The 10,802-nt window shown below is 39.2% G+C and overlaps 1 protein-coding gene across 2 annotated transcripts in view; it reads right to left on the bottom strand.

Annotated features, from left to right (window-relative positions):
• The window catches only part of SLC26A4 (solute carrier family 26 member 4), a 55,704-nt gene that overhangs the window by 7,199 nt on the left and 37,703 nt on the right, over window positions 1-10,802 (bottom strand). For both annotated transcript variants that reach the window (XM_017546827.2, XM_017546826.2), the window contains 4 exons: window positions 10,230-10,325; window positions 9,390-9,620; window positions 6,756-6,810; window positions 754-899 (listed from right to left, as the gene is read on the bottom strand). In XM_017546827.2, coding sequence (XP_017402316.1) covers window positions 754-899; window positions 6,756-6,810; window positions 9,390-9,620; window positions 10,230-10,325 — 528 coding nt within the window. The remainder of the gene's footprint in view (window positions 1-753; window positions 900-6,755; window positions 6,811-9,389; window positions 9,621-10,229; window positions 10,326-10,802) is intronic.

The following is a 10,802-nucleotide window of genomic DNA, read 5'->3' as shown; positions in this document are numbered from 1 at the left end:
AAATATCCACTATGTCACTGGAATCATTATTGTTATTATATCTTCCGAGGTTTTTGCTTCAGTTTCCTAAATTCACTGTGAGAAATGAGGTTCTTGTACCACCAGACGCACCATTAGGCCAAGCCCAATGAACCAGACCAGAATGCTCACCTTTTCTGGGTATTTGACAGGAAAATTAACAAAATAACACCCATAGGAAATCAAGGCCTATTCTGGGGTCAGACACGCTACTGTTGAGCCATGAGGCCTCCCATCAAGGTGTATTCTATTTTGTAGAGAAAAACTAACCCCAGGCTTATCCGTGGCTTGATTTTTAAATTTCTTTTTAAAAGATCACTTATGGCCTGATGGATCCTGTTTAAAGACATTTATAATTCAAGTTTTCCAGATTGCTGGGAATTTAAGTGGCGTTTATATACACAAATCACAGATCACAGAAGATCCAAGATTCAGTATTCTAAAAAGGCGTTATAGCTAATGCCCACTTTTATTAATAAACCTACACATTGTAGAAGTATTAAGTACTGGGTACTAACAGGTTATTTCCTATAAACTATCTTATTTAGTCTTTGTATCTACCCAGCAAGGTTAATGTTTTTACTTCTGTTTTACTGATGAAAAAAACTGAGGCTCCAAGAAGTTATGTAGATAGGTTAAAATCCAGCAGCTACACTAGATTTGGGTGGTGTCTGCCATTTATAGAAATTGTGATAGTTCAGGAAAGATACATCTGTAGAAAAGTTAAATATTTACCGCTTCTAAAATGGAATCTTGACTCCCTTGAGATTTCACCTGGTACTGTAGATAGAGTATAGCATCGTGGACCGTCAAAAAGAACGTGTCCTTTCTAATGTTGTCATCAAAGAACCCGCATTGCTCCAGCTTTTCTATTACATGATCTTGAAAAGAAAGACACAATGCTTCGTTAATTTCTAGGAAAAGAAATTTTTTGTTTGTTTTTGAGACAGAGTCTCACTCTATTGCCTAGGCTGCTGTACAGCGGCACAATCATTGCTCACTGCAACCTCCACTTCCCAAGCTCAAGAGATCCCCTGACCTCACCCTCCCAAGTAGCTAGGACTACAAGCACACCCCACTGTGCCCAGCTAAGAAAATAAATGTTTAAGCCTCAACCTATAGTAAGTTTTTGTAGCTCCTCCTTTTATTTTTTTTTTTCTGATATCCAAAATATGACCCAGCTCTGAAATGACTGAGTTTTTTTTTTTTCTAGTAGCATATAGAATGGTTATCCCATAACTGGTCGTAGTCAACCTTGGTGCACAGTCATGTCCCTTTGGCCAAGCTAGTGTATCCATCCTCCTGCTGCTGTGGGCCTGGCTGCTAATGTTTCACAGCTGGGCCCTTGTCTGGAGACTTTCCCTTGTCCAATGGGGGCTGTGTCATCTAAAGAGGACTGGGCCTATAATTCCAGCATTTTGAGAGGCCGAGGAGGGCAGTCACTTTGAATCCAGGAGTTCAAGACCAGTCTGGGCAATATGGTGAAACCCCATCTCTACAAAAAACTACAAAGATTAGCCAGGTGTGGTTGTGTGCACCTGTAGTCTCAGGTACTCAGGAGGCTGAGGTCAGAGGATCACTTGAGCCCCAGGAGTTCAAGGTTGCAGGGAGCCACGATTGTGCCACTGCACTCCAGACTGGATGACAGTACAAGTTCCTGTCTCAAATAAATAAAGAGAACTGGGAGGTTCCATCACCACACATGGCTGGCCTGCAGCCACTGACTGACTGATATGGGGGGAAAAGGCAGGCCCCCTTGCTTCAAGGTGGTGGTGCTCCTCCCGTAGTGGTGCTCCCTGTAAAATCGGGGATCTACGCTGGACTTCAAAAACCATGTCTTTGACTGGCTTCTTCCCCTTCCTCATCCTGCTCCTCTCACTGCTTCATAAATTTCCTCGGGTATACTCTCAATAAATCACTTGTACAAGAATCCTTATCTTGGGCTCTGCTGCTAGAGAACTCAGCCTAAGCATTAGCATTTTCCTATACACATACATTCACATGGAGACAGACACAGAGACTCATACTCTTGAGAATCCTCTTGTTCTAAGGAATCTAAGTCATCTTCAGCTCTGCTCAGGATCCTCATAACAATATCCCCCATTGTCTGTATCCCCCCCCACCACTGTCAACACACACATTTCCATGCATTACCAACTCTGTGGCACAAATTGGAAGTAATATCTTTCTGGATTCAAAAATGTTCTCAGAGTTTTTACACTTTTTCATTAAAAAAAAAAATACTACTAAAGGCAGGATCTCGTCATGTTGCTCAGGTTGGTCTCCAACTCCTGACCTCAAGTGATCCTCTGACCTTTGCCTCCCAAAGTGCTGGGATTACAGATGTGAACCACTATGCCCAGCCTATTTATTTATTTAAATCTTAACTCTAGCTTGGCAATTGGAGGTTATGTAAAGGCTGTTTCTAAATATGGACTTAGGAAGAAAATCAAAACAAGGCAGAAAGGAACAAGTAGGTAGGAAAGATGTGGGAAAAATTTACAGGTATGAAGAAAAAAGAAAATTGAAAAGACAGTAATTTTTTCTTTTGTATAGGAGAGAACTTTATATGGTCAAATGATAAGGAGAAAAAAAAGTAAATCTTTGTCCTAAGGTATAATGCCAATTTTAAAAAGCAAACATCGGACAAAATGAAGATTTAAGCAAGTTGTAGAAAGTTTGTAGAAGATAAACATCATGAAAAAATTATGGATCAAGTTGGCTAAAATTAGAAGGGAATTATTTGTAAGTTTTTCTTAAAATTGAGCATTAGTATTAAAGCAAAAATATTAAACTGAAGCAAGGCTAAAGTTTGGGCCCATGAGTTGAAACAACAGAGTTTTCTCAGAGCATTGGTTTTCTCTTAATAGAAAATTGTGAGAGGTTTTCCTTTATCTTCTAGATAACTGACCTAGAAAACAGAGATTTCATGTTTTCTCAAGGTAACTCTTGTTGTGCTTTGTGCCTTTGAACTCTTTTGTCACTTTGATCCTATTTTTTGACCTGTGATCCTATTTTGATCAAATGTTTTAAACATTTGGGATTTGACAAACTTCTCAAAAATCAAAATTAAGTCTTTTTGACCTTGAACTAACTGTGGGATATTCCAGAGGACCCTGGAATTTCTCAAAGAATCTGTGAAAGAGAGATGTTAACCCAACTGGCCTTATCTGATATGTTAAATCATATGGGAAGCATTGTTAAATTAAGAAATGGTGCTTAACATTCTTTGAGCTGTATTTATATAGATACGTTATTAATATGTTCCAAAATTATATAACATTCCTAGAAATGTGATATATCTTGGTATAAATGCTACCAGTCATAATTTTGGTTATTTTATTTTATTTTATTTTTATTTATTTATTATTATTATTTTTTAAGACGGGGTTTCACCATGTTGGTCAGGCTGGTCTTGAACTCCCGACCTCAGGTGATCCGCCCCCCCTTAGCCTCCAAAGTGCTGGGATTACAGGTGTGAGCCACCACGCCCGGCCATTTTGGTTAGTTTAAGTTGTTGTGTGCCACAGAAATAACCAAATATCCTGGTCAATTGGGTAACTCTCATCAGATCTTTAAGTATAGCTACTGTAAGTCCTGATGTCCACAGTTAGTTGTTTTGTTCTGATACTTTTTCTGAAAGCTCTGTGTAAGCCATTATAATTCTAAAGTGCTGTGACTTCAAAGAGTTATATGAGAAGAATGAAAAGAACTCTGACAAATACAGGTTTCTAATAACTTTGAGTTTATACCATTGAATGGAATTAAACTGCCAGCCAAGATCAAACAGAGCAAGAATTAATTACATGTAGGGGGATGAAGAAGAATTGTGGGTTTTATGGCTTTTGTATTTGAAACATTGCTGGTTCTTTTAATGTTTGTTTTCCAGATTTACAAAAAAAAAAAAGATTTTTAAAGCTATCTGTAGTTTACATCATTTGGTTAAGCATACTTTTCTTTCTTTTTTTTTTTTTTTTATTTGGAACAGGGTCTCTGTCACCCAGGATGGAGTGCAGTGGCGCCATCTGTGCTCACTGCAACCTCCACTTCCCTAGCTCAGGTGATTTTCTAGCTTCAGCCTCCAAGCCCAGTTAATTTTTTGTAGTGGGTTTCGCCATATTGCCAGGCTAGACTCGAACTCTGAGCTCAAAGCAATCTACCTGCCTTGGCCTCCCAAAATGCTGGGATTACAGATGTGAGCAAGCACACCCACCCTGGTTAAGCAAACTTTCATAAACAAAAATTGAAACGTTTGCTTTTCCTCTCTACCTGAACCTTCCAGAATCTGGAAACTCTTCATGAGTATTCTTGTTTTTATGGCAATATGATTATTTACATAAAAGTTCAATAAGAATCTATTCTTTTTAATAGAATAAAATTGGAAAACATTGGTTATGTTATCAAGGCTTTGACTAGAATATCATATTTGAAAATGCACACAGAATTCCTGGCTTTAAGGACTCCTAACATTATAGTGAGTAAATAAAAAGTTGTCCCTTACTGGGAGGCCCAGTAACTTCAAGATATTAGATACATCAGGCAAAGTCTAATGTCTGCTGTGGTTTGACTTCACAGCATCAAGAAGTTTTAAAAAGTCCAATCTGATATTCCTTGTCAAAATTTCTAGCAAAGCAATTATGTTTTAGAGACATGGTCTCACTGTGCCGCCCAGGCTACAGTGCAGTGGCTACACACAGGCACCGTCATAATGCACTGTAGCCTTGAATTCCTGGGCTCAAGCCATCCTCCCACCTTGTCCTCCCAAGTAGCTGGGAATACAGGCACACATCACCACACCTGGCTTGGCAAAGCAAATTTAAAAGGAGTCACCCATGTAGTTATTCTTGCTATACTGTGTAAATAATCAATCAGGCCAAGTTTGAGAATAAACTTACTTTGTAAACAAATTGGTCTAATATGATTGTCTTTGATAGAAATAGAGGTGACTACAGAAAAAAAATATGGTTCAAAAGAAAAGCATAGTGTAACTGTCCTTAAATTGTAGCCCTGTTCAATGTTTATGAGTTTTTACTATCTACCTGTAGAATGAACTGGATTCTTAATTCTTTTAGCTTTCACTGCTATCTGGCCACAGCACTCCAATGAAGACCAAGAACTACTCAGTTCCTGAAGCTCTATAAGCTGAAGCTGAACAACTCAGCACACACATTTCAAGAGATGAATCTCGTGCTTAAAGTGTGGGCCACACAGAGGGTTCATCAGAACGCTGGATGCCATAACTAGAGACAATAAAACTGCAAACCAAAACAAGAAGTTGCCAACTTCATGCTGTAGCGTCTCCAAGACTGTCAGAACAAGACTCCCTATCACAAGATTCTTATTCCTTTTAATTTTCCCTTACTTGTGCCTACCTCTTTCACTTGGCAGCATACTGCTGTAGTTAAAATTTCACAGCCGGTAGCTTGTTTGGGTAACTTACACTTTCTGCTTTATTTTAAACCAGTCGTGGAATGCTAGGTTACCTGCTAACTTAACAAGGAAGAATCTGTGCTGTTGGTGACATTTCTTGTTGCACATATATAAAGACATCAGGTACTATAAAGACTTGTTGGTTAAAACAGGTAGACTCCTTGTCTGGCTATTCAATTTAATTTGGTTTGGTTCATAGGAACCCTGGCTAAGGAGCATACTATAAACCCTTGCTGTTATCTTCCTGATGGTCATAATAGCAGTCTTCCTGTACATTATACCCTCGTAAAGTTTTTAATGTTTTCATTATAGCCATCTGTCAGTCATCAAATGGTCTCTCTCTGAAACAACAAAAACTCAGAGAAATGCATGATAATGAGGAGGGCACCGTAACTATACATGACTTCCTGAGACCAGAAACCCAAAATGATGGTAACAGAGTAGCGCCGATCTCCTACATTTTGTTCACTGTCACCTAGGTGAGAGTCTGCTCAAAAGGCGTGAATTCATCCATTAAAAATGGGAAAGACCATTGTTTTACTCCCCTTGAGCTTTGCCCACCCAGAGCTTTGTGGCTCCTAGCAGCTAGAACAAAGAAGTAAAGCAACCTTCGGTGGCTTGGGGACCACGCAGCTGTGCCCATCCTGGGGTCATGCAAAGCACAGGCACATAGTAAAATAAAAAATAAAAATAAAAGGCCATTGTTTTAGACTAAGCTCCTGCACTAGGCCCCAACCGGCAAGACTAAAAATCAAAATGGAGTCATTCAAGCTAAAGTTTCAAGTCATCAAACCTAAACTAAGTTGTTATCTGACCTTTGAAGAAATCAGGAAAGAGGGGTAACAACAAATTTCCCAAAACAGGCCAGTTTAAATTTCCAGTTGGCATAATAATGAAGCGTCCTCTGCAATAATCCTTATATAAAAAAGTATCCTGACATGACCTCATGTTAACTAATCCATTATTTTCCTGCTGTTCTGTCTCGCTGTCCCTTACTTACAAGAAAAGTAACTTTGAAAGGACTAATATACTCCTTGTTGTTTGCTTTTGCTTCCTTTAGCCTTTTCTGTCTATAAAACCAACCTCTTCCACTTAGTTCATTAAAACACTTATTCTATTTTATGGAATGAAGCATTGCCAGATTCTAGAATTGCAAATAATGACAACGGAGACCTTTAAAAGAAAAACTAAAGGCCTTCAGACATAATGTGCCCACAGTTCCAGGTAGGAGAAAGGGGAAAGTTAGGGGAAGTTAGGGTAGGTTAGGGGAAAGTCTTACGGGTGGATATATAGATATATGTATTTACCTTGAAGTGATGCAAAGTACACATTCACATCAATTCTTTGGAATTCTTTGACAATCTAAAAATAAAAAGGAGAATTTGTAACAATGAATAACTTTATCTACCCATAATTCAGTAGCATTCAGTACTTGCTCAGGAGAAAAATAATTACTTTCATAGTTAATCAGGACTTTAAGGAAAGATTATTATTGCAAAACCATGGAGGTTTTCAACCTACAGTAATGGTACAAATAGGATTATAGCTCAAGACATGGCAACATCCAGCACTCAATAACACAGCATTTGATAGCATGGAAGTGCTAAATGAACATTTGTAGAAAGAAGAGAGTTTAAAAGGCTTCTTAATATAGCCCCTGTTAGGCCAGGTGTGGTGGCTCATGCCTGTAATCCCAGTACTTGGGAGTCCGAGGCAGGCAGATCACCTGCAGTCAGGAATTCGAGATCAGCCTGACCAACATGGAGAAACCTCGTCTCCACTAAAATTACAAAATTAGCCGGGTGTGTGGTGCATGCCTGTAGTCCCAGCTACTTGGGAGGCTGAGGCAGGAGAATTGCTTGAACCTGGGAGGCGGAGGTTGCAGTGAGCTGAGATCGCGCCATTGCACGCCAAAAAAAAAAAAAAAAGCAAAACTCCATTTCAAAAAAAAAAAAAAAAGCAAAATAGCCCCTACTGATTGGAGAAGAGATACAGGTGTGGCTATGCTCATCTGCTTCAAAATATAACAACTGACCTAAAAGTCAAGGCCTCTGTTTTGAATGTCAGTGTCCTGACTGTGATTTTATACTACAGTTTTACAAGTTGTTGGGAGAAACTGGGTAAGGGGTACATCGGATCTAAATAATATTCCTTACAACTACATGTGAATTTACAATTATGTCAAAATAAAATTTTAATTTTAAAAAGTCAAGACATCGTCAATAATAAAAGAGAATTTGAAAATTGTGGAGGAAAACAAATCAAGACCTCTGTTCAAGTATAAAATTTGGAGTCTTCTTTAGCTTTCATAACTGTCATTGTAATACTTGAAAGTAAATATTTGTTGTTTGGGAAATATTCTGGCGTTAAATATGTTAAGACCTTCCCCAGAAGTAATTCAGTAAACCCTCCGGCCAATACAATCTACAATGGATCTCAGCCAGTTCTTAGAGTGAAATGTACAACAAAGAACAAGAGTGTTTTCAAATGAGCCAATAACAAAATCTGCTAAGAGAATCAGAACAGAACCTGTCAGCATATTCTCATACTCTTTTGCCAAGCATAATCACTTCTCTACCTTACCTGCCTGGTACCCACATCCTGGAATCATTTCCTGTGCTTACAGAGGTAGTGAAGAAGCCCTAGCTAAGCTGAGCCTCAGTTAGGGGTCAGGTTTATAGTATTACATCTGATTGTTGGTGGTTGGAACCTGCTTACTTTTCTGCCTGACCCTCTTGATACCTACCTGAAGCTTCACCTAAACTTGGTGCTTCAGGTGATGTCCTATTCATCTTCTTTGGAGCATTTATTACAGTTTTTATTTGTAAGATGACTTAATATTTGCCTTCTCCTCCAGACTGCTAAGTCCCATGTAGGTAGAAACTGTGTTCACCTCATCACTAATCTCTTGTGCCTGGCAGAGTGCTTAGCACTTATTAGGCATTTCACATCTATTTGTTGAAAGAATTAATGAACTTCAGCTTGCATAACTGGTTTCTGATATTATTAACATTTCTATCCTGCATACTTCTCAGCTCTTGCTTTGACCTTCCAGATGCCTGACTTGCTTCCTAACCTCTGATAATGCCTGGCTTTTCCAGTCCTACCATGTACCTGGTATTCCTTGTCCTGTTGCTGTTAACATAACAAATAGAAATGTAATACTTAACAAACTTTTGCCCATTTTCTTTCTTCTTTTTATATTCCATGTGCTCAGAAAGATAAAACATAATAAATGTGAATTTGCTGAGGAGTATCTATGAACCAGATACTCTTCTTCTATTGATTGATTGATTGATTGATTGAGACAGAGTCTCGCTCTGTTGCCCAGGCTGGAGTGCAGTGGTACGATCTCAGCTTCCTGCAACCTCTGCCTCCCAGGTTCACACGATTCTTCTGCTTCCCAATCAGCTGGGACTACAGGCATGCACCACCACGCCCAGCTAATTTTGTATTTTTAGTGGAGACGGGTTTCACCATATCGGCCAAGCTGGTCTTGAACTCCTGACCTCATGATTCACCCGCCTCAGCTCCCAAAGAGCTGAGATTACAGGAGTGAGCCGCCGTGCCTGGCCTGAACCAGATACTCTTCTAAACACCTTATATCTATTAGTTTATTTAACCCTTGTAACGACCTATAAAGATAGATACCACTGTTACCTCCATATTACAGTTGAAGAAACCAAGATATAGACAGATTAAGCAACTTGCCCAGGGTCATACTCCTAGTAAGTGGTGAAGCTAGTGGGGTAGCCAGACTACCCTAGGTAGTCTTGCTCCAGAGCCTATGCTTTAAAATATTACACTTTTCTTTTTACAAAGGCATTCACCTAGAAAAATTACAAAGCGCATGCATTTGCCCTGTTGCAAAACTGGACAACCCATATCATTTTACTATAGCCAAAGCTCCAAATATATAATTCAGGAAACCAGAACCTTACCACCCGCAGTGACTTCACTCCAACAACGTCCAGGAAAGATATAGCTCCACAATCAAGCACGAGGCTATGGATTGGCACTTTGGGAACGTTCACTTTGACTGGAAGCTCAGAGTTCCAATCCACTTGAATCTCTATTTCCTTGGTTGGGATATCAAGTTCCTCCGGATCTTCAACATCTTCATCAGGCTCAAAAGCATTATTTGTTGAACCAGCATCACTTACAATGCCATTCTAAACAAAGAAAACACTGTTAACTTCATTGCAAAGATTTGAACTGCCTTTCAGCCATTCATATCGAATTATTCAAAAGTCCTAAACACTGTTCCTTGGTAAGCAAAATGTCAAGGAGATGAATTCTTAAGGATGAGTTTCACCTCGGCCCAAATTTTGACGTTATCTAGGAAGAAAAGTGGGAGAACAGAGGAACCAGGAAACTTTTGATTTCTGGAAGATATGGAACTTTGCCATTGGCCAGAGAGTCTGAGTACAAGTTAATAGCTCCAAAACTGTATGGATTAACTGCCTTCTATGGCGAGTATGTTTCTGGCATTGAATTTGCACTCACTTTGTTCCTTTCAGTAAAAATAAAGTATAAAAATAATGCAGATGCTGTCCATGGTGGGGAAAAAAATCACATCCCATGTTTCCAGGCAGTGCTGCTGATTTTATTCATTCCCTTCCATTCCCTCTTGCCTATAAGAATAGCTCAGTTTTTCTTTGATACATACATATCATTTGTTCATACACATCAGGGTACTAAAGGGGATACATTTAATTTTAGACCTACTCTCATCAGGGAAAGAAAAGAATTTAAGGGGGAAAAGAAAGATGTTGTCTCACCTTTGTTGCTCTTAATTGTCCATTTTTTATGAGTTTCTGTATTTTCCTCAGTGCTTTCAGCCTCTTATTATATACTCTAATGGCATCAAATCCAACCTTTGGAAATAAATGTCAAGTTACTTAAAATGCCTGGCATCTAAAGCTTATCAATGGCAACTGTTATCTGGAAAGGCTATTTCTCAAAGGGTATAATTCCTTGAGATAGCCTGCCAAAAAAGAAATCATAAGGTCCAATGGAGGAGATCTCCCTCTACTACCAGGCTACCCTACTCCTACCCAGAAGCTCAGGGAAGACAGTAAAAGACAAAACAGAAAAAAACAAAAAACCTCTTTCATTTTAAGTCTGTGTTTTCCAAATTCCCTTGGTATCACAGAGCCCTTTTGTTATATATTCTGTGAACATTCCTCTGAATCAGTTTGCCCTGGAACTCACTTAGAAAAACACTTAGAAGGCCGGGCGCGGTGGCTCAAGCCTGTAATCCCAGCACTTTGGGAGGCCGAGTCGGGTGGATCACAAGGTCAAGAGATCGAGACCATCCTGGTCAACATGGTGAAACCCCGTCTCTACTAAAA

The sequence above is a fragment of the Cebus imitator genome, unplaced genomic scaffold (genome assembly GCF_001604975.1).
Source record: "Cebus imitator isolate Cc_AM_T3 unplaced genomic scaffold, Cebus_imitator-1.0 Scaffold192, whole genome shotgun sequence".
Lineage (NCBI taxonomy): Eukaryota > Metazoa > Chordata > Mammalia > Primates > Cebidae > Cebus > Cebus imitator.
Note: the sequence above shows the minus strand (reverse complement) of the source record. Positions and strands in the feature narration are given on the sequence as shown.